The 24,875-nt window shown below is 44.5% G+C and overlaps 1 protein-coding gene across 2 annotated transcripts in view; it reads left to right on the top strand.

Annotated features, from left to right (window-relative positions):
* The window catches only part of LOC142935443 (ephrin-A5b-like), a 64,778-nt gene that overhangs the window by 37,530 nt on the left and 2,373 nt on the right, over positions 1-24,875 (top strand). For both annotated transcript variants that reach the window (XM_076079824.1, XM_076079825.1), the window contains one exon: positions 18,741-19,033. In XM_076079824.1, coding sequence (XP_075935939.1) covers positions 18,741-19,033 — 293 coding nt within the window. The remainder of the gene's footprint in view (positions 1-18,740; positions 19,034-24,875) is intronic.

Raw genomic sequence — 24,875 nt, 5'->3', positions numbered from 1 at the left:
CTCCTCAGGCCCGGCCGGCACACACTGCAGAGCCCTGCTGCGCTGTCCGGTGACAAGCGTGGGGGGACGAGAGCCAGAAGGCACACAGGAATGCAGCAGACACTCTCTGTATGTGTGTTAGTGTGTGTACGTGTGTTTCTCCCATTCCATGTACGAGTTAAGAATGGAAGAATTGCTCTCACTAGCTTGTTGGGAGCTATTCTTGTTGTTTTCTTAGTTTGTTTGCCTCTAGCTAACCAGCGTCTCTTCGAGAATGTCAACCAGCCTGCTGAAAAGAGCCTTTCACTTCTTTTTTATCTCACACCAGTTGCCCTGTTGCCTATTCCTCCTTAAGCGTCTAAATTCTTTATTACGGAAGGATTTTAATACTGACCAAGTAGTCTCGTTTCACCCGAGTTCATGTCATCAGAACTTTTTTGCAAGGAAAAATAATGAAAACAGAATCAAATGTAGTTTCGTATTAAGTTACATAAATGTGATTAAACCAGAGCCCAAGTTGTACTTTGTGTGTCCGGCTAGCATGTGAGGGTTTGTGTGAATAACAACACAACAGGCTGTGTGAATGGGGCTACTGTCCAAACTAATTGATTGATTCTGCTGTGCCTGATATGGCCTAGTTCTCGCTGCCATTGAGCTCCTGCTGCTGTAAATACTCACAAGAGCACCCAAATGTGTATACATTCTTGACATAATTCTTATGTATTATATATTATACGATACAACATATCATACTTGTTGGGGATCAAATTGTAAAGTCTTGGACTTATTTTGATTGTAGTCTTGCTGCAACAGACAATGATAGAAGCAAAAAATCAGATAAGATAGACGGTATCCTGGACATGCCAACGGTTTCATTCCACTATGATTTAGAAAAATAATGACATTATTGATTAACAGGCCAATACAATTTCATGGACCCCTAACGATTCACCAGAAACAGTGACACTAATCTAAAAGCTAATTTAAATGAAATTTCCATCTCTATTACTAACTACACAAATGAGCTGTCCAGTTGTTGTTTTGTTTTTTACCTGTGTGTGTGTGTGTGTACTCTCACTCCTGACCTGAGCTTAATCATTTGAGGGATTATGGGGATTTGAGTCTTTACCTGCTGTGAGAAAAGGCGAGCCGATCAGTCAGTCTGCCCTTGACGGCTGCAGCCTCGGACCGTCTCATGTCGTAGGAAACCTAACAGGTCCGGGCATGTCACCCGCTCTGAACGAATCAAACGCACAAACACGCTGTCGGGCAGGGAACACACTGTTTAACGAATGCGTTTCCTGCGACCTCATACCACCCCAAAACACACACACACAAATACACACCTACTCAAACACAGAGCGGTCAGTAAACCCACCTGTGTGTATAGTGGTCAGGCCGGGGCAATTTACTTTACCTGACTGATGATCGCTCAGGCTGTCAGAGCAGCGGCGAGGCTTTGTTGAGGTGGATTAGCCGCCTGCAGGCCAGGGCTCGGGTTACTCCCTGGGTTAGGCCCAGCTAGCGTCTAATGACAGAGGAAAGGTGCACACTGTGACCTGTAGGTGTTCAACTGAGACCTCCTCTCAACTGTGATGACCTGGCTCTGCCACCGGACAGGTTGAATGTGAGAGATGACATCTCAACTCTCAGCACATAACTGCTTTCCCACGTGAGTGACCTCAAACACCAGCAGCAACGCTGCAGTCGATGTGAATGCAGTGATGGAAAAAACTCAGAATTGCTCCTCTGTGGTACTTGGCTAAAGAGTAAGTAAAAACAGTAGTTTATATCTATTTAAGCAAAAAAAATATATAAAGAAGTTCATTTAAACTGAACTCAATGGCTGCTGCCTCTTGGTCGATTACTCAGCTAATTGGTCATTAGGGTCTTCACTCGACTAAGATGCGGTTCGTCTTTTTTTAAGTTCTTTTTTAGAGGGAACGAGCTGTTAGTCAATAGTCATTACAGGAAAACTAGATTTGAAGGGATTGATCTGTGAAATGGGCCATGATGTAACACTCTATGTTAGGGTCTCCTCTCAGGTATGTTGCTCTTTTAATTGTGAGGATGACTTCTAGAAAAGATGCCACAGTACGGTACAGTTAAGACTGAGACATTGTTCAGGTGGTACATGCCAAAATAATTAAATACAACTTACTTTCTATGGTAACCTAGAGAGTCATAAGTCAGTGCACAGCAGGTCAGCAGAACAAGCAATGATGTGAAAGTAGTCTGCAGGGAAGCATGCAATTCATTGGTGTGGCGTTTAAAAGAATAAATGAATAATGAATGTTTATCTAGATTTGAATGGCGCTTCAGAAGCATTCAGAGGGAACTAACTTCACCGAAACCGTCTCAACTGTCTCTAATTTACCTATAATTAGCACCGTATTACATAGTTCCCGAAAGCATCCGGTTTAGTTGCTGGTTTGTGCAAATTGAACTGGAATTTTGTTTAGGAATATGCGTGCGCCAAAAGCACAGTGTCAACAGACATGACATTGAAAATCTGCACAGAGAGTGGGAGGAACGGGACGGCGGTTAGTGGGGGCCCAGCAGCTCATTCTTTTTCCCACACCTCCCCAACAGTCTCTCAGTCTTCTTTGTATGACATCTTTCACCAGAGCGCCTCAAAATAGTGTAAAGAAATAGAGAAAATAGTAGATTTGATAAATGTTAATACTGACAGAGTTCAGGCATAGTGTATGTAAGCCTCAGGTTTTTTGGACATATGTCCACTGTGAGTTATGTTCTCTTTGATATTATTTTGTGGAACCCAGAGTGCATTGTGCAGAATAACATCCAAATATTTGTGTCTCTTTGACTATAATGGCTCTGGTTAAACCGCTCAAAGCCTCCCTGTCCATGTAATTGGCCGTTGTGCGGAGTGTAAACACTATCTGAGAAGTGTTGAGCCTGTGAAGTGTTCGGTGTGTGTGTGTGTGTGTGTGTGTGTGTGTGTGTGTGTGTGTGTGTTTGCGTGCTGGCTGTTGGTGGTTCAGAGTGATTCTAACTCTGGCTCTCTTACCTAAACTGTCTCTTTCACGCACACAGACGTTTTCTTTCAGTGGTCGTAGTAGTCCACTTGCCGTTTTTTGGTAACTGAACGTCAACCGACTTTACACAATTATTGCTAACTTCCAGTGAATAGCATATGTTTGAGTTTTCTTGGTGTTTCCTGATCAAAGATGTCTCTCAATTTTCACATTTTTCATCATTCACTCATGTTGATTTTACTCTATATGCTGATATTTGAGGACATTTTGGAGGCGTTTTATTATTTAGCCTTATTTTGAAAAGCCTCAGCCTCAGAAATACAGCCACAGTCTTAATTAAAGATGAAAAATAAAAGCTTCAAGGACCCGAGCTATGTTTGGGCACCGTGGACACAAAATAATGTAGATTTTTGCATCCATCAAAATTTGCCAATATGTGCGAAACATCACGATAGGTAAACAAAGTCATGTTAATTGCACTGGGCAGCATGGAAATATGAAGTACACTCAAAGTCAAGCTTTATTAGTCTTTAGAGGTTTTATGCTGTTTACGTGGGAGGAATACGTTTGTGTTCATGGCGTGAGGAGTCAAATCATGACAAGTCGACACCAGCACTACATCATGATTGGATTCTACTGAAACACGATCACCAGTTTATCGAGTTGCTGCCACGCCCCGGTCACATAACGTCCGCATGGATTCGGCTCAAAAACAAGAGCTTTGCTAATTGGTGCAGCGATCGAACCCGTGGCTGTTTTCATAACCGAACGGCCTCTCCCACCGCTAATCTGCCCGCCCTTCGGGTTCCAGCGCTGAAGGACAGGAAGGATGTGCATTAAGGGCCAAAGTACTCGCAGTCGTAAAAAATAATGACAGCGTCTGCTGATGCTGGCGAGCAGCTCCAATCCAACTGTGTGCCTACACTCCATTATTCCAAGACGGCCGCGTGAGTGGTCGTATCTTTTTACAACGTTCCTAATGGTTATGGATGAAAATGATGGCACACATGATGACGCCGCTCTTTCCGCGAGGCGATAATGGCGGCCACATGCCATTTAGGATGGAAGAGAGAGAGAGAGAGAGAGAGAGAGAGAGAGAGAGAGAGAGAGAGAGTTTAGTAATAGCAGTGAAAAAAGGGCAGAGAGGGGGAGAAGGAGACAGAGGGTAAGGGGTTGTATTAAAACCGATTAGAGATGCGGGGTTAAGATGGCAGCCCTGTGCGCGGGTGGAAGAAGAGCAGGCGGAGGGATGGAGAGAAGGGATAGTGGTGTAAAATGAGCAGAGAGGAAGGGTTAAGATGGCAGGTCCAGCCCTGCTCTGCTCCCTCTCTCTCCCCAGGGGGTAGATGAGAGATGGGAATGCCTGTCATTCAGTGAGGGGGAGTATATTTATCCAATCCTCCACCCCACCGTCTCCACTGACTCCCACTGAATATGTTACGCTCGTTGTGCTCTTTCCTTTCCTCTTGTAAATCTTTCATTTTTCTCTCTTCATTTTTTCTCTCTCTCCCTCTTTGTCTTTGAAACTCTCCTTGTATCCTCCTGTGAAACACTGATTTGGTGTTTTGCAAGTGTAATAATATCAGGATATTAAAAGGGGACAAATTATTTAAAAAACTCACTTTTTCAGTGAACGTACATTTGGGTTTCTGGAGTGCCTTCTAACCCACAAACTATGAAATAAGACAACCAGTCAGTTTTTTGTTTTTTTTGCGAGCTGCCTGACAAGCCATTCAGATTTGACTTCCGTTCCTGTGTCACATGCAGGTTCATTAGAATACCCCCCCCCCTTCCCCGTCTGAGTATCTCCACTCATGGCTTGAGAACAGCCTTTGCAAACGTGCACCACATTTTTCCCGCAAGCCAATCAAAGCAGACTGTGCTTTTTTCGGGAGGGGGGGCTTAAAGAGACAGGCACTGCAACAGAGTGTTTCAGACAGAGAGGGCAAATACGGTTGTGTTCAGACAGACAGTATGAGAAAAGTTTGGTTGGATTTTGGTGTTGAAAGGTCGAAGGTCACTGTGACCACACATCAGTCCTATTCCCATGATAACCTGGGAACTCCTCGAGCGAATTTCTGCAACTTTGGCACAAACGTCCACTTGGGCTCAAGGTTAAACTGATTAGAATTTGGTCCTTAAAAAACATCACGTTTAGGCCATAACTCAAGAATTCATAAGCTAATTATGACAATTTTACACAAATGTCTAAGACTAAAATGATGATGTAATGACATTTTAAACCGACATGGATGTAAGAGGCATACAACCATGAACCGGTAATTCTAGTTTGAGCATTGAAGATGTTCCAGTAGAAACCCAAAATACGTATGAACCTGAAAATGAGGACGTGTCCCCGATAGAGGCCTAATGTATGTCACAACATGGTAAATGTGTGCACTTCACATAGTAACAGTCAAATATATATTCAAAACCGTGAACAGCGTTTGTAATGACAGCATTTTTGGCCTCCATTCATACGCTGTTTGAGCTCTGTTGCCAAATCGTTCTCTCTTTTTTTTTTTCTTCCTCTAATCTTCCGACTCACAAACAAGGGCAGGTGGTGACGGTGTCGCCAGCAACTGTCAAGAGTGAGAAAGAGAAGTGTTGGAGTTTGAACAGCAGGCTAGTATCTCCACTCCAATAACAATTACATCAAGTGGTGTGTTAAATGAGGTGGCCCACGGTTCAGCGGCTGGGGCTAATCGCTGCAGTCTGCTCCCTAAAACACAGCGATAATGGCGGGCAGAGGGGGGGGGGGATTCGGTTGCCTCGAAATGCTTAATTTAACACGGGTGCATACTGTACATTTAAAAACAAACACAAGCACACGGGGGCGGACAGCGAACGAAAAGAAAAGGTTGAAAAGAGATACACATCTGACTTAAGTGTCCTTCGCTGAGGTGTGGACGCGAAGAAGCCGTCTGCTTGTGTTCTCAGAGATGGAAACCGGCCCGGCGGTGAGGTGATCTATCAACAGCGGCTCTATCTCTCCTTTATGGCGCCCTCCATCATCACATCGAAGCAGTAAATCCTTCCTCAAGCTGACATGCAGCTGCTGACATGTGGTTCCCATCTAGCGATTTCACAACTGGCTTGGATTCAGCCGAGGTGACGCTCATCGCGGCGGGGAGTGCGCCGATAGGCGATCCGGGGTCAGTCGTGAAGTTCAGAGAGCGGCGAGTAGAGAGACTGGATGTGTGTGTCAGGTGTGGCAAAAGCACATGCGGAGGAGGACGTGATGTTTTCTTGCATGTGATGTGAGTTTGTGCAAACATTTGAAAGGCGTGTTTCTGCATGCAAGCGGGTTCGGTTTGCTTTAATGCTGATCAGCTGTTGGATGGCAGCTGGTCGTATTTTGTTTGGGGCCGTCCACCCTGTCCGACCGGGCCAGATTTCTGCTACTCTCCGCGGCCTCAGAATAATATGAGCTGTGTCTGCAAAGTCTGTGTACATGTGGGTGGATGAATTTGTGTGTGTGCCTTTTTTTCTCAACTTTTATTTATCCAGGGAGTTTATTTTGTTGGCAACGCCCTGCTTTAGGCTCACAAAGTTAGACTGTTCCGTAGACGATGGCAATGTGGCTAACCTTTGTGTTCCCAGGTGGATTATTTTGGGATATTTTTCCAAATAATCTTACTCATTAAAGGGCCAGATCACCCAAAAGACATTTTATTTTGTCTCTTACCGCTTCTCTATCTATACAGATATGTCGGGTTTTTAGAATCCAGGGACAATGTTACAGTTAGTTTGAATAATGAGCAGATCATACCAACAGATTTTACTGGAACTTTTTTCTTCCAAAAAAATAGTACCAATGGAAACTATTAACAGAAAAGTACCTAGAACATAATTTGGGTCAAATTACAGCTTTAAGGTTTTTATCTCCTCTTTCTTTGTCAGCATAAAGCAAGCATGTTAAATGTCAAAAACGTAATTAATACTAACGTCTGCTAGTTTGAATATTTGACAAATTAAATCCTCTTAGATTGGGAAAGGGATTCAAGAGGATCACGATTTGATGACTAGATTTAATACTGGATTCATAGGCACTACATTGAATTAACTGTCAGACTGAAGACCCCGGTTTTTTGAAGGAGTGTGTTTGTTATTCTCCCTCCATGTTGGATCCAAACTAGCAAACTCTCAGTCACAAGTCATAAACTTTCCGTTCCGGCTCCCTCTGTCTGTCTGTGTATCTGCAGGCGCTGTATATATTCACATGTTCTTGAAATTTTGGAGCACCTCTCAGCTCCGCTTATGCTCCGTAGCAGTGGGGAACCGTTTTATATGCATTGAAATTTGCCCACTGGAGGTCCCAAAAGACGGGCCATTACCTCACTGACTGTACGCCCTGCGCCGCGCTGAATATGTCAATGAGGAACACGGCCTCCGCCGGCGCTGACACTGGAATGCTGCAGCCGGTGTGAATATGAAATACAGCATCTAAAGGTGGCGTGTGTGAATCCGAGCTGGGCCTCTCTTAAGGCGTTATGTGCAGATCTGAGATCTCCGGTTTGCAGGCTGATGGACGAGACTTTGACAGACATTCTGTGTCAAGGGGTAGGGTCTGGGGGGGGGGGGGGGGGGGATTGACGAGGCCCTGCGGGGGCAGATTGAGCGGACCAGGTGGTACGGCTCGGAAATGGCATGCGGGGCACTCGGAGGGCGCCTCTATGTTTAGCCCTTACATGATATTACATGTGCTGTTTTTTTTGGACCTGCTGTAGGATGTGAAGAAGACAGAGCTGTCCGCCTAAGTGGTTCACCCTCTGTAGCCTTATTACAATGGAGTCTTTAGACTTCTTTTATTAGATGTATAACATTGGTATTAGTCTGTACTCAAGTGTCATACTTGCACTGTGAAACAGAAGTTCATAATTAGCTTTATGAAATCAAACCGTTTCGTTAATTTCAAGCTTTTGTTTAATTTTCAGACTCGAAACTTTATCAGACTTCAATCAAGCAGCATATTAACTGACTTCCAGGCATGCATTGTTTGCTGAGTTAAAACTCTCCAGCAGAGATCCCCCTTTTTTGTTGTTTAAAAAAAAAAAACATACATTATGCAAACATGCCGTGTGCCTCTAATACATTGCCAGTTCAAAAACTGCCCGTTCAGAACGGGCCTATCACTCGCCATCCGGTGTAGCTGCTTGCAGCTTTCTCGATAACTGCTCATCCAAACAACTTCACACTGGACAACACTCTTTCTTTGGTCCTGAGCAACACACATGCCACGTTTGAAGTCATTCGGATGAAGGGTTGTTGAGAAAATGACTAATAAATATGTCCCTTAGATCTCCGCTCTCTCTTTATCTGTTCTTGAAAGTACCATTGCGGTGTAACAGTTACACTACTAATAAATGTGTCCCATAGATCTCAAGAGCTCCCACTCGTCACGGGGTCCTCAGCAGAACAACCACCAAGTGTGAAGTAGATTTGATCAACGGTTGTGGAGAAAATCGAAAGACAGACAGAGTCCATTTTAACTAGAATAAGTGTGATAAGTCGTGGCCGTTTCCTCTGATAGTAATTAAAAAAAACAATGTAGGAATACAGTTGGTTTTTTTCTGATCTCTTGTCAAGCAGCTGGCGATTTGACAAGAGGACCAAACTAATGTCTCCTGAAAAGTTGAAGTTTTCTCACCGGGACAATCTCGAGGGACCACCGTGACGTGCGAGTCATAGTAATCATTGTAATTATAGAAAAAGCATAGAGGTAAAAAAAAAAGCAGAGAAACGTGACGGGTTGTTTAATAAACCTGTCACTTATTTTCCCTTTCCTGTGAAATGTAATTAGTGTTTGAATAAATGTTGGATTCAAGAACAGTTTGGACCTCCTCTTCTCTTCATATACAGTAGAACAAGTGCTGGTGGTTACGTGACCCTCGTCTTGCATGCCCTAGTAGCCCCTTAAGAGACTCCATGTTGTAAAACCAACGCCGGGCTGCCATGTCGGCATGTTGCCCCCATGTTATGAGTGACTTTGCTCCATTGAAACGCATAGAAATGCACTTTGATAGGTTTTCTTTCTTTTTTTGGAAGAGTTTGTCTTCTTTAGGAGCTCTTGCTGGGTTGGGAGCCGTTGGATGTTTTGACCCAATAGAAGCCGTTGAGACTTTGTATGTGATAGTATATTGGGCCATATAGGTAAACTCAAATGCCTCGCAATCACACGCAGACCTCCTCGCTCTTATACAAGACCTTTGAGAGTTGTAAATCAAGGATGGGCCCTTTCCCACTCCCCTCTTTCACATCCCTCACATTTTCTCACATCATTTGGGCTTCTTCTTTCATGTCTCTCTCACTAGTCAATCTTTCACTCTTCTATCCCCTCCCCCCCCCCCTCTCTCTCGCTCTCAAACCTTGAATATAATCCTCTCTCACCCTCTCTTCTCAGGGCCTTGAACACAACAAATTTTTCCGAGCTTGAGTTTTTAGCATTTCACCATCTCCCCACAGAACGCCTATTACTCAACCAAGCCAGTTCCACCGCACTTTGATGTGTGTGAGACCTCACTGGTGGATAAGTGCTGGTGTTAGAGTGTGTGTGTGTGTGTGTGTGTGTGTGTGTGTGTGTGCACATGCAGTGGTGGTGTGTGTGAGAGCTTTGCAGGCATGTCATGGGCGGGTGATTAAGTCCAGACGTTGTGGGTTCCTCTCTTCACCGCCACCCCCCCCTCCCCTTCCCCCGCCTGGTTGTGGTTTCAGAGTGTGTTGGGCCGGGGGCGGGGCGGGGCCACAGCTCCCTGGGGTGCAGTAAAGTGATAGGGCACTGCAAGGGGGCTCGGATCGCCCCTGGGGAGGGAGGTCAGGGGTCGGAGTCTCGGGCCCTGCCGAGCGAGGATCGGGGCCGTGTTAGTGAAGCAGGCTTCAGGTGGGGCCTTCCTGTAGGACTCATTGCTGCTTGGGCTAGCTCGCATCTGGGTTTCTGTGCGAGTGGGTTTCCTCTGTGAGTTATCATGTTCCTCCTTGTGTCCTTTTTCTGTGACAATTTAGAAAAGAACGTGCTAATTTAACAATGTAGCAACGAATGTTATTCATAGACTATGAAATATTATAATAAGTTATCAAAAAAAGGAAAATCTGTTGGAAGAAAAGATCAGGTCATGCAATTTTTGTTAAATGACCTGCAGCTGTTTCTTAAATAATATGTCTCTTTATTGTCGATGCATTTAACAGTCTCCTGCAATAGGAATCAGAACTGATGCATGGGAATGTAGCTTTGGGCAAAATGATGATACAATGATCTTTTTTTTTGTTTTTTTATCTAGAAACTGTTTCTTAAAATAAATTATTATAAACCAGAACAGAAGAAAATCCACTGTATCACAATATTTATTAATGTTGTGAAATGGTATTACCTGCGTTAAAATGTTCTATCTGTATCACCCATTTCAGTGGGAAAGTAAACGTTTAAACCAATCAACTTAATAAGAGAAAAGCTAGTAATTAAAAAGGAAAAATAGCACAAAAACAGTGGACTTTATAGAGACTGTACAGCCATGAAGCAAGAAGAGGACGATGACATGCCTGCTGAGCAGGTAGACAAAGACAGAAGGGATCAAGTTATCGTTTTTTTACTTTTTTAAACTTCACCTTCCATCCCTCAGCAGCTCCTAAGATAGACGACAGCGAGGTCAGGGCATCACCTGGGCTCAGTCACTGGCCAAACACTGGCTCTCGGGCTGAATAATGGGCTGTCACTACCCCCTGACCTCAGCTCAGAGTCTAAAGTGTCAGATCGATATCAGCCGAGCACGGCGAGCAGCTCGCGTGACGGGAGGCATCCTGGGATGCTCTGCCTCTCCCCGAGGTTACACCGGCTGTGTGCTCTGCAGGAGCGTCCGCATTTAGCGAAATTAAAAAATCATTATCATCATCACTATGCGTGTATACAGAGATCTGCAGCATCCTGCAGAATGTTCCCCGGTGTACAAGTCCGGCAGGTGCTGATGGGAAATATTTGAGTCTGGGTTATTTTAACAGGAGCCGCTCTGGGCCTGTTGGAGTTATGTGGCGTTAGGGTTGGTAGAGGAGTGTGTGTTCCATGTACATGCGTGCCTGCATGTATACACCTGCAGTGTACGAACGCTGTGTTTGTCAAAGGCGCAGATTCTATGGTTGGAACATTGTGTTGTTGTAAACAGCCATCATGGCAACGCTAAAAAGCAGCCATCTTTGGCACAGAGGGGGTTTATGACTCGCTCTGTCAGGCCCCTGGGGGTTTTACACTGACTGAATGATGGAGCCCTGCTGTGTGTATGTGTGTGTGTGTGTGTGTTGACTGACACTAACCCCATGCTGATGTTGCTGCTTTGACCTATTTGACACCAGAATAGCGTTGTCAGTAATTAACCTGCCTCATCCATGTAAGACAGAAGGACAGTCTCTTGTCACAATCAGTCTGTAACACGTCAGGAATATTCGTCTTAAAGGGCCACGTCACTCAAACCAAGTCACTCACGGTCTGATTTCCTGCTGTGTTTTTGTGGAAATAGACAATATGACAGTCAACTGATAAGATAAGTCCAGAGGGAATCAATGACGTAATGAAGTCTGTTTGCTTTCTTTGTACTTTTTTCTTCCACTTTAGGTGGAGGCTGTTAGTTTGATGACATTGTAAGACCAGGAGACTCAATTAATACTTCTTTTTAACTGCAACCAGTTTTATTCAGTGAACAGCAGGTCAGCTGGACATGCAAACATGGGACATTTGTCCACAGGTCAGCATATGCTTTCATGTATATGGTGAATAATAAAGTTTCCTATGATAAATTAAAGTTAGTGTTTACTGGCGATCAACTTGTCATGGTTAATAACACTCAGTGAAAACACTTTCCAAAGTATGGGAAAATAACCCTGATGATGTCACAGTGATGTCAACAGGGTAATCTTAAACTGGCCATTAACTGGGCACATACCAGGCAAATGGGGTCTAATGAAACAAAGTATTTGGTTGCGTTATGGGAAATGTAGGGTCCAGTGTTCATGGAACTTTACCCATGCTAGGGACTAAAGAGTCAGGATAGCTGGGCCTCTGCTGCTTCAATTTTGACATCTTTTTAACCTCCAACTTCATGAAATAGACTAATCTCTGGAGGACTTCTTTACATGCAGCTTTTCTTTCAAGGAAATTCTTTAATAACAAAGCAATTGAATTACAGTTCTTTCCAGGAAACTTCTCCTCAGAAACTAAATTATGGACCCAAAAACAAAAGCCTTACCTAGACAACATTTTACTTTTGAGTTTTTAAGTGGAAAAAAAAGGGATTTTGTAGAAAGAAAAGTATTGTTGTGTCAGTTTTTCTCCCAGCGAAGGCCCGAAGACAACAGGGCCTAGTTTTCAGGAGATTAGAATATACATGAAGCTTTACATAACACGGTCTCTGTCTGTGTGCACCAGCCTGGCACACACTGTGGCTGCAGCTGCATTGAAGGACGAGTTAGCGATTGGCACAGTCAGGACCACCAGGATCCATAAACAAGACCATCCGCTCTCATTCCTCTTGTCTCTGCTTCCACGCTCTCTATCTCCGTCTCCAGCCTCTGTTTTATTTTTTAACTACCCAAGGTGCCTTCCCACAAGCGGCAATGTGTTTTCAATCTGAGGCCAATTATTCACCTCCCCTGGTTGTGTTCCCAGCTGGGAAAAAAACACACAGAAACAGAGAACTGTCTATACTTTACGGGTTCCATTTCCCCCCCCCCCCCCCCCCCCCATCTCTCTGCTGTCAACGCCCAGTCGGACCGAGCCCCCCCTGGCAGACACATTATGTGTTCAAATACATTCTGCGTGTACGTGTGTGTGTTTGTGAGTCTGCCGACATATGTGTGTATATAATTAGCCTAACTAAGTAATAATGGCCTTTAACTTCCCCGGCGGCGAACCAGCTATATGAATGATAGGACAGGTGGAGGGAGGGTGATCGAGACCTCCCAACCCCGAGGGCAACGGGATAGACGGAGCCCATCTGGTGACATCACGTCACATGACCGGGGGCATGATTACCCCTTCTTTGCCCCATAAAGAGTTCCCCCTAGAGGCTGTAATCAGGAACTACAGAAAAAGGCAGTTAAGTGTTTGTGGAGGAGTAAATTGAGGGACTTGATATAGAAGCAGCGTAACGTCTGTGGTCTCGTGTTTTTCAGTGCAGACATTATGAGTGTGTGTGTGTGTGTGTGTGTGTTAGGACAGGAGCTTCATGTGTTTCTGTGGGCTGAAAGCATCTCCTCTTTTCTCTCTTTGTGGAATAACGCTGGGAAGCTGCCCCTTGTCTGACCCAAGTGTGTTCATAAGGAAAACAACAGGAGGGCTGTATCCTCTCCTCCTCCTCCCTTTTACTTTCTCTCCACATTCTTTTTCTTCCTCCTCTTTTTTTTGCTCCACTCCCTCCCTGCTGTCTTCTTTCCTCCCTTCCTTCCCTCCTCTTCTCCTCTCTTTCTCGCTTCTTGTTTTGTCCATCCTTCTCTTCCCTTGCTTCACTCCTTTTTGCTCAATTGTCTATTTTCTCCACCTTTCCCCTCTTCTGCTCCTCATTCCTGCTATTTCTTTTCCTCTCCTACTGTCTTCCACCATCTTGTCACCACCCACAATCTTCCTTTTTTCTCCCTTCTACTTCCTCTCTTCAACCATACAGGGACGTACAGCTGTGTTCAAGTCTGCTGTATTTTGAGTGGAATTTGGGGTTTTCAGCACACCTGTGGGGATCAAATGTTTTTTAAATATATTTAAATATTTTTTAGACTCTTTATAATATTCAAATGTGACCACTCTAATGGCAACGAAATAATAAAAAATATGTCAGCATTTTTTAAATAAGAAGCACAACTTCATAAAGTGCCTGAAAAATGTGTGTATATTTATTCGTGGATAAATATTATCATTTGTAGAGGAGACTGTGTGAGAGTTGATGTTTTTCTCATAATTCACACCAACAAAATAAAGAAAATAAATACATAAGGAATTCAGTATTTCTACACCAGAACATGGAGAGGGAGTTTAAATCGATGTAATCTGGTACTAAACAGAGCAAATATACAAAATTCAGGGAGATTTAAGTGCTTTGAATTTAGTTTTTCTGAACACAGCCGTTCGTTCTTCTTCCACCTTTCCTCTATTTCTCTCCTTCTACTGCCTTTTTACTTGCCCTCTTGTCCCCTACATCCTTCTCTTCCACTCTCCACTCCTCTCCCCTTTCTCTCCATACTGGCTCTGGCCATACCTTACCTGTGCCAGGCCACAGTGACAATAACACAGCAGAAGGGGATGAAGAAAGCAAACAAGCTGGGGAGCTCGCTGAAAAGAGGGATTACCCATAGCTGTGTGCTTTGTTAAGAGCTCCAGTTACTGATTCATTGATAAGCCCCTCCAACTGGCCGCGAGTAATTCAGCCAATCAGGGATCATTAATCCCCAAGACAAATGGATTGAGGTGCTTTTATTTTGTTAATGGCTCATTATGACACATTTCGAACTGACACAGAACTGCTGAACCGTGCTCTTGTTTGTTGGCCTGATCGTTCTTTCTGCCTCCTGCTATCAAACACCCCCACCACCCGAACCCTCGATCAGCTTTTAGCGCGCCCTGCTGCTCAGAGTGACGCCAAAAGGAAAACACAACGGTTGGAATTGCCTCGATCAGCCCCGTGAAGGCTTAATGACTTACTAAATAGCCTGTAACAACAAAGGCATTTTCGAAAAACAGATGAATACATCTCGCTGGTAATGGAAGTGAAGAAACCCTGTTGCTTAGGCCTGCGAACGCCGTCGACAGTTTACAGCTCGGTAAACGAATGCAGGTTTCTCACGCTTGGGTCCAGGCCACGGCAGGGGAGGGACGGGGGTTAACAGATGCTCTCAGAGTCTCAGGGTACAGATAGCAGAGATCACAGTAGAGATCAGCAGGAGAAAGCCCCTCAAAATAAGAAACCGGAAGACATTGAGAGATGAAACGTCATCTTATCCGACCACATCTTGAGCCGGTCTTTGTGTTTATGGCTCCGTGTCTTATCAATATTTCATTGCTGCTACTCAAAAACATCCATACAGTAAACATCTGGCACACATCTGGCTCATCTGTTGGCGCTCTCGCTACTCTCACGGTGCGTTTTATAGTCTTTTGTAACAAACACCTTCGGCCCATATTTCTAGATTTAGGTTGTACATGTGTTTGGCCACATTTGAGCCCCTTCAGAACTTCCATCCAAATCCCTCTCTGGTGAAGCGATCATAAATGGACAGGGAATATAAATATGCCTCCGAGGCAAGAGTGAGAAACTGATCGCTCAAACTACATTTGCAGGCAGAGAGGGATGCACTGATTTTACACAGAGACACGTCGCCTGGGGCCAAAGCTGCAACAACCCCCCCGCCCCCAAGTGACTGAGGAACACTTGTATTTTGTTTTTGTATTGTCATTCTTTATCTTAAACCCCACTTACACTTATTTGTCCCTGGCTGCCATCCATAAAGTATTTTTCTTGTCGCACCAGATTGTTTCTACAATATTTTGTATCCTGTCGGAATTTGTATGTCTTGGTCTTTTGTGGCAGGAAGGTTCAGATAAAGCGTTCAACCAACCGTTTGGTCATGGCATGAGTGGTGACTCGGTGCTGTCCATATAGGCATCTTGATGACTCAAGAAAATGTTCTAACTATGTGTGGTTCAAGATTTGATTTACATTTGATAACATAATCACAATCATAAATGCGCTGCATGCACAAATTAGATTGAGAAATGATTGTGAATCTTGCTTCAGGATCGTAATGCAACAGGTGCAGCTGCCTCTCAACAACATTATAATGAACTAATTCACCAATGTATCCAATTCCATCCAGCAATGTTGTTAAACTACAAACAGGAAATACCAACAATTCTTTGTTAATAAATAATATTTCTTGTTTCCTGATCTAATCTTTGCTCATTTCCTCAGTAATTTGTCCTGTGCTCAGAGGACTGAAAATTACAATTACAATTCAAGAGCAACTTTCATAACTTCTCTGGAAAGTCCCCAGAGGTCACCGTCAATCATTTTATCAGAACTTTTTTTTTGGATGAAAGTAGTTTTAATGAGCTACAGAATTATGAAAATTCGAAGTAAGTCTCTGCTCTGAAGCGTAGAATGAGATCCAATCAGAAGTGGTCACTGGAGACTGATGATGAGATGCGTGATGATGACAGGAGTAAACTCTGTTCCAACTCTGGATGCATCTGAATACAAGTATCCAAGTATTACTTTTCCCCACCTCTCGCTCTCTCACAAAAGCTTTAGTTACAAACTCTTCTTAATCCTAACTAATCTCTACTGCTTCTCCTGGGTCAGATTTTGATTGACAGCCACTGACACTTGTGAGGTTGAAACTAACATTTAAGGCTTAGTAAAAACACGGGGGAGGAGGGGAGGGACAAAGCAGGCTACCCCATAGTGCTTCTGGCTGAGGACATGATACTGTGGAGCCGGTTGACCCCTGGTAGTCATAATATCAGCGAGCAGCTCTGAAACTGGAGGCTGAGGGAGGCCATGCTGTGCCTGCCTGGAGCCAAAGCGCCCAGCTGGTGCTGAAGGGAGAAAGGAAAAGAAAAAACTGGAAGAGAAAACAAGGACTTTGGTTTCACGTTTGACCAGACTATAATTAGAGAGAGAAAAAGATTAGAATATGGCCATGAGACACCCACACACCCCGCTATCCGGCATGCACACACGTCATCCACTCATTTGTGGCAAACCCAGTAGGACGGCCACTAATCCCGTGGCACATTCACAATCTGTGTAACGACAACACGATACCCCCCAGCAGGCCGCGGCGAGCGCACACCTCCCCTTCACGCCTCTCATGCTCCTCCCCCCCCCAAGAACCCCGACATTTACGTGTCAACAGCTGAATCTCCCTCCCTCCCTTTCTCACCTGGCCTCAGATCAGCTGACTGGTGCTACTGTCCCCTTCGGCGAGCAGCAGGAGCATGCGTAATGTCTGATCCGGTTGTAACGTCAAGGTAAAAAAAAGTCTCCCCCCCCGTATCTAATCATCAGCCACGCTGCGTGCTCCAACACGGTATCTGGCATGTCTCCCCTGTCGGCCCTCACTGTGTCAATGAACAGAGGTGGAGTATTGAAGACATCCGCAGTATGTCAGTGATACTGAACCGTGGGCCATTAGCAGCTATAGAGACACGACCAGTCGGCCGTCCAAGCGTAATCCGCCTCCGCTAAAAGCCTCACAAATGCAACCTTATACGGCGCCTATGGGAATATGTGTTTCCAATCACTCTCCTCAGGAATGAATACCTGGCATATCTCGCCTCTGCGCTTTTCTTTTTTCCCCCCCTCACTTCTGTGTCCACTCGGTTGACAGTAAACACCAGGCGAAAATTCTCGGGGGCCGTTTCAAGGCGAGGCTTGAGAACAGGCCTCATTTTCCCAGACTCGGAGATTCCACGAGGGGCTCCTAAATCAAGCTGTCATATCAGGCTAATGAAAATCTCATTTTACAGGGGGGATCCTCTTAACGCTGCTAAAGGCACATGCTAACCAGGGGATTAGCCCTGTAACGCTAGGGGACTTTAATTTCAGCACCAGCATAAGTCATCGCTGCCGAGCACCAACATTGATATATGGCTTAGAGCTGACTCGCGTGTGCCCTGCGAGGTTTCTGACGGGGCGGGTGTCTTGCAGGGGGTTTCGTTTGAGTCTCACAAGAGGCTCGCGAAGATTGAGACTGACATGATGAGATCGTGTAAACAGAACCAGAGCCGGAGAATGTCTCTTTCACAGTCCGGCCGGAGTTTCCGAGTTTTTCTCCAGCTGCGGCCTCGCTAAGGTACTCGAAGTATCATCTCTTGTCATCAGGTGTTGGAGCACTCGCAACTCTTTGGAGGACGCGTCATCGAGGAGCGTGATGGGGAGAGACTCCCCGAGCAAATCAATGAGTAACCATCCTCCCACTTCAGCAGCTGCTGCCAATGTACCCTTGAGCAAATCACCGCTTCATGAATGTTAGCCGAGTACAAAACACAAAGCAGGCTGCAGCAGAGAGAACATGCACACTCGGCATATTTTCATTGGGTTAATAAATCATTAAAAAAAGGTCAAGTTCAGAGATCACATGGGAATTATCATTGCATACATAAACATATAGAACGATCACCTCACCAATAACAGATTAATCAGGGTATTATTATTGCTGATATACAGAAAAATGCCCTCACTGTGGATTAGGAACAACTAGATCCAGCCATGTAGGCTCACATGTTTCTTTGAAAGGCACATTAATAAAAACATGTTTGCATTTACGTCAGAGCTGTAGACTTGAACAACTTAAAGGTGCCCTGGGAACTTTCAGTGTTACTCACTCAAACACAACGGGCACAAACGTATTCATTCTTAAGTGGCGCACTCGTTCGAGCCCGTCGAACAAAAGAAAAAGTAAGAGGAAGTTAAGATAAGAATACGAAAATGTTCTTGCTTGAGGTCCTACGTGTGTATCATTCAAGTCTTATACACGTGAAGGCATTTCTTTCGTCAGAACATTTGCAAAGACAATTTTTTCATCATTGTTTACATCCACATTGTCTTTGCTAGCGCATCGCTGTTCAAATGTCATTCTAACAGTCAGTAATCACAGTCCTGAAGGACTGTATATTCCTTATGATTTGATCCAAAAATACTTAAAAACTATGATATTTCCGCGCAGACTTGATGTTTTGCTTTACAAACCACATATTTACATTTGCCTCTTTTCAATCTCTCTGTCCTCCAGGTTTTACCGGGGCGATTACCACATCGACGTCTGCATCAACGACTACCTCGACGTCTACTGTCCGCACTACATTGGGCCGGTCTCGGACGACCGGGCCGAGCGCTACATCCTCTACATGGTGAACTACGATGGCTACAGCTCTTGCGACCACACCGCCAAGGGCTTCAAACGCTGGGAGTGCAACAGGCCTCTGTCGCCCAACGGACCGCTGAAGTTCTCAGAGAAGTTCCAGCTCTTCACTCCCTTCTCCTTAGGCTTTGAGTTCCGCCCCGGCAGAGAGTATTATTACATCTGTGAGTATGCCTGTCTTGTATTCACAGAAATTATTGTACTTTTGACATAGACCAAAATGTGACCAAAACACTACAGAGTAAGAGTTCACTCATTGTTTGATTGAATCAAAATGCCAATTTTACATCTTTTTTCTTGTACGGCTGCTTGCGTTGAAACAACATTTGTCATGTGACAACTTGAAAGAAAAATGTTTATATTACTGAAAGTGAAGTACCCAAAAAGTATTGTTTCGGTATCAGTACTGAAACTCAGGTATCAGCAGTAGAAAAGTAATATTTAAGATACACGACTTCAACTGGGAGTTAAATCAGAAGATCAATATCGATTTCATTTTTGAATCTTGCAAAAAGACAGCAGCTATGTTCGGGTTTTGTTGTTGCAAGTCCTTGGAATGAGCGTCAAGCCAAAATACAAGCCAGAGGGAGCAAAACATCTCCACTGTCGAGGTCTTGTCTGAAGTGTCCTTTGTTGAGGACTGGCAGAGCTCAGTTTTCTCCTCCTCGTGAGAAGACTCGGGGAAAACAAAGAGCTGGGAAGTCTTGTGTTTTCATAAGTAAAGTCAGAGCCCTACGGGGGACTAAAGGAGATACAGGGCTCTCCATGGCAGATCTTTAGTATTTAGCCGACACTGGTCAGAGAAACTTTAGAGCAAGGAGTGCAAAAGTCAATGAAAAGTCAGCGCAACCTTGGCATTACAAACAAAGTACAAAATAAAGATCAAATCCAAAAGGGACTAGGTAGAGAAAGAATGGAGAAAGTTTTTCTACACAGTCATTGCAGACTTAGTGTAACTTTTTAGCCGTGCTTCCTGACCCAGAACAGGTGTTTTGAAAAGGTTCCTGAAACTTTGAGACTGGTCAGATGAGCCAAACTCTTTTCTCTTCTCCATCTTGACATCATTTGCAACCTCCACTTTTGGGTTTTTAATGAAGCTCAGGGGAGTTTAAGATCACAAGGAGAATTTGTTCTCATCGTGTCTTTCAACACTTTCTGATCTTGGACGGTGCTACACATGTGTGCTTCTGGGATCACGCAATCGCCAAGATAGTCCTCATGCGACTGAAATCAAATCTAAAGCTGTGTTTCTGTTTCAGTATTTTGTATTGTGATGTATTGCCCTTCATTAGATCTTTCGGTTTGGATTTCTGCGTCCATTGGCTAGTCTACTGGACTCCGTTGCATAAACATGACTGTATTGTTTAGGGATATTGTGGTCTGCTAGCCGTGCCACAGAACTGTTGATGTTTTTGCAATTCCTTGGATGTCGATAAGAAAAATCCTAGATTGCCTAATTTGTTCAGTTGGCTCTGGTTGATGTGAAACTGAGTGAAGACGATATTCTTGTAATATTTGATGATGATTGATCATCCAGAGAGAGAAAGAGGGAGAGAGGCAGAGAGACGGTCCTTATGGCTTTGAGCAGTTTCAGGCCATATGGACCATGCTGCGCTGACTCAGATTAATGACTCATCCAACAGATCCTTGTTCATTAAAGACACTTGTCTTCCCTCTGGGAACTTATGATCCGAGCATGGGAAGAAATAACAAAAGACAGACACCTTATGGTCCTTTAAGGCATCATACCAAGGCCGTATAGTCAGAACATTTCACATATTATCCAGATTTGTCTTCACATTGTACAGAGTTGTGAAGTCGGAAAGAAGAGACGTTTCCCTTTTGGAAGTTTTAAAGTAACTTTAATGAACTATGAATACACTACCTTCCCCGCAGCAAACGACAGACATCATTATTTTTTTAAACTGGAAACAGCTGCGTCCTGCGGCAAACGAGGTTGATAGGAACAAAGCAAAAAAGTGAAGTTTTTTGATAAAACAAAGCTATCAGCTAAAAGCAGCTACAATGCTGAGTGGAACTGCTCTGCAAGTGATAATTATGTGTAGGGTCCTCATTACGAGTGACCCCTTTCACATCACAGGTAGTCATTTTATCTATTGTTAGTATAGAGGACTTTCTTAGTTGGTTTTTGGAGCATTGCAGCTTATATTGGAAAAATAAATAATGCTGTCACACATGAAAATCACATTTTTCCAGATGGACCCTTGTTTTCTTTCTCCAGCGGCATCATCCACATCCAGGATCGTTGGTTGCCTTACAGTGAACTGTGTTTTATCAGCTGCTGGTGTTGGTGTCAAATCGCATGTTTACTGTATCTTGCTCTAACAAAGCCTAACAATACCTGATAGTTAATACCAGTGTTGTACATATAATATGGTTTTGGATTCTCTAAGTGGGGCATGTAAATGACACATTGAAGGGGAGATTCATGTCTGCTTGTCTCAGTGGAGACAGACACTCCTTTGTCCTCTTCCGTGGTGATCATCATGCGCCCCAGGCAGGGGGAGCAGAGACGTCAAATAGACACCTGCAGTTGGCCAAGGGCCTGCCCGTCTGGCAGACAGACAAACACCCGGAGGAAAAGCCGCCCCGGTGTGGGGATCAGTATTGCGGCTGGTCCGAGAAGGTCAAAGGTCACCGAGATGACGACGAGGTCTGCGCTGCGAGCTTCTCCTGGCCTCGGAGGGCGGCATGTTTTTCTAATAGAGCCTCAGCGGAGCGGGGAAAGCCTGATCCTAATCTCAGGGGATAGAAATCCAATTTTCAGAGGAGACAGTTGAGAGTCTGGCTCTCCCTGTGTGAGAGAGATGACTGTCTCCCTGTAAAGCCCTCGCGCTTCAAACGGCCGGGTCCCGCTCCGTACAGCCAGTGCAGATCTACATCGATAATGACATGAACCCCCCCCCCTCCCAGCACAGGGCCCCGACAGTTTCCCTCTAGCTTCTCGGGGCTGAAGCAAAGACAAAAGGGCTTTGTTGCCCAAGATAAACCGATCATCACAAGAAAAACATCTGATCCCACAGTATTTAAATCAGGATCTGTCTAATTCACCTCACAGTCACACCAAAGCCTGGCCTTGCACAGGCATCCCAGCCTGTTTGATGATCTACGATGTGTGTTGCCAGTACCGAATGTGCGATCGTGACGATCACGCGTCCCCGCGGCACATGACGGAACGTGTAACATGTGTCTGAGCGTGTGAAACGAGAGATTTACCGTGGTTATGGTGAGGCGGCGGCTGGGTGACCTGACTAACGCTGGGTCTAGAGTTGCAGTCAGAGCTGGAGTTACAATCACGGCGAGGCACGGCTGTGTTGCTCGAGGACAGAAAACCCAGACTCTGACCTCCGTGGCAGACATGAGAGAAAGGAAGAGAGACAGTCGGGTAATTGTGTGTGAGTTGGAATCTGTGAGGGGATTGTGGTATTGGGGGGGGGGAGGGAGAGAGGCTGAGAAAGTGAGACGAGAGGAAGACGGTGTGACACGATGTCAGCGAAAGATTAAAAACGAGAGTGAGTAACAGAAAAACAAAGAGGGAAGAAAAGATCCGGCACAGTGTTCGCAGCTGCAACTAGGATGTTTTATTAACAGACAAAACAACATTTTGGAGGATGAAGGATCTTCCTCAGATCTTTCAAAAATCTCATAAAAGTGACAAATCCAAACCCAACCCAACTTGTCAAGTAGCGCCGCTTGGTCAGTGGCTCTCTGCATCTGGTACCGATGCACCAAGCTTTCAACTAACTGTTTTTTTCCCGAAACTAAACAAGTAGTTTTGAGCAAACTTTGTCCAAAACTGGTGCCAGAGGAAGCGTCATAGTTTGAAGCGTAGGGCCACTGACCAAGCATCGGTATTGTGAGCGTGTTGGAAATGTATAATGACCTCACACCTAAACAAATGATTGGCCAAAGGTACTAAAACACAGCAAAATGTGCTACTTTCTCCACATTAAAAACCATCAAAGCACTAACATGCTGCCCATGGCAGACAAGAGATAATGCATGACGAGGTCTCCCACTATACGACACCCTAGGGTGCAGTACACTGCTTGTAGCATGGTTAATTACCAAAATAAAACAAGAGTGGCTGTTTTATTTCAAATCTGTGTTTTTAATACTTTTAATTTGGCTTTTTTACCATCTGAAAAAACAACGGCAGCTACTGTTACTGCTAATGCGTTACGTTTCACAGACTGTTTCCTTCTAACATATGTCGAGATATGTGTGGAGACAGATGTATTGTTGCTCTGGTTACTTGCAGATTAATACATCTTGCTCGCTGATGTAGTTACTGTGTTTGGACAAATTGATGTGTGTGATTCAGAAAATTACCATTTAGTCTTTTATCAAGCGCTAATTCCTTCTGAAATGTGACAATTTTCTGCTTTTCTCTGTTTTTTTAATTCATATTTTTGGTTTATGGACCATTGATCGGACAAAATATACAATTTGAGGATGTCAGTTTTCGCTACACATTCTATAGACTAAAATATCAATCATTGAAATGGCAAAAGAATCTAGATCGGAGCTTTCTTTTGTCCTACAATGTGTCTTGATACATCGGTCCCTCAAGACGTCCGTGCAAGACTGCAGAAGTACACTTTGTACAGCAGTCGAAGAAAGTTAGAGCTAGATAACGGCAGTCAAGGAAACAAGAAGCATGAGAGGCATAAAGAGAGACAGAGACAGGGGTTTGGGCCAGTCGAGTTCAGAGGCAGAATCCGAGACGGTGAATTCTCCCGTCTGTTCCAGCCACCGTCGGAGTGTGAGGTAAGTTACTCGATACCCGCTGACACAGACAGAAGCGGCCGTGATTGACACCGACTCTCTCTCTCGTTTATTTCCTCCCTCTGCTGCTTCACTTCCAATATTCCTCTCGTGGTGAAGTTATAAGGAGGATTTTTATCTCCTCTCGCAGCCGCGCGGCATCTGATAAAGTGCCTTTTGAAATGAGAGCCGGAGTCATCTGCGACACTGGAAACACTGACATGGTTTGCTTTTATTGGGGAATTCACCGCACGGACAGAATCCATCACGCGAAGTGTCTGGGTGGAAGGATAGAGGGGTGTCTGTGGACAAACTATGGACAGGCGAGCGTACATGCCACACTGTCACCCTCCAGGTTGTGTGTGTGTGTGTGTGTGTGTGTGTGTTTGTTTGTGGTCAGATTAAAAGCAGTTTGAGAGACTCGGCATGGCAGCAGGAGATCACAGAGGTCAGAGTATGGAGGCCCATGAGGAGGGAGAAAAAGAAAAGGAGAAAATCTGAAGTGGGATGAACATAAGGTCAGACAAGACATAAAAATGTTCTCGACAAAAGCGCACACAGAAGTCAAAGTCATTCGTCACTGCTGGGGACACCCTCGGCGCTCTATTAGCGACTTGGTCTCCTGCCCTACTTGAAACTAATTTGTTTTGTTAGTTCTGCAAAACAATCACAGCAACCCGGCAAAAAACAGAAAAAAAATGTTTTTAATCTTTGCCTTTCACAATCAGGAAACAGAGGAAATTAGATTTTGCAGGTGGGCATAACAGCATGTCAGTCATCTGCAGAAATGACTGCCCCTGGCCAAATTAGACTTGGAAATGCGAGGGTGACATTGAGTCGTTTCATATCATAAAATATGGAGCAGAAAGGCTTTCACATCACGATGAGAGGGGGAGTACAGAAGGAGAGATGAAGCTCTTCAGACTGTATTTAAAGGGGATAAGTGTAGAATACCGCTGATGGAGCAAAAAAAGAAAAAAGAAATCGACCTTGTCAGATTGTTCAACTCTACAGTTTAGCCGATGTTTATGAATGAAGGTAGATTTTAGAGAGTGAAGAGGTGTCAGGTGAAGTGGATGTGAATGGGGAATATTGAGTGGGTTTCCAGAAGTTTATAGGACCACAAAACTTATGCTGGAATCGGACTGTGCGATACTGTTGCCTTTCGAGATGCAGATCAGGTGATCGTGGGGTCTTGTCTTGGCCTAGAGACATGGG

This window comes from Anarhichas minor, unplaced genomic scaffold (assembly GCF_050575085.1).
Source record: "Anarhichas minor isolate MPS153535 unplaced genomic scaffold, ASM5057508v1 ptg000073l, whole genome shotgun sequence".
In the NCBI taxonomy this organism is placed as follows: domain Eukaryota; kingdom Metazoa; phylum Chordata; class Actinopteri; order Perciformes; family Anarhichadidae; genus Anarhichas; species Anarhichas minor.
The sequence above is the reverse complement of the archived record's forward strand: the minus strand, read 5'-3'. Positions and strand labels throughout refer to the sequence as shown.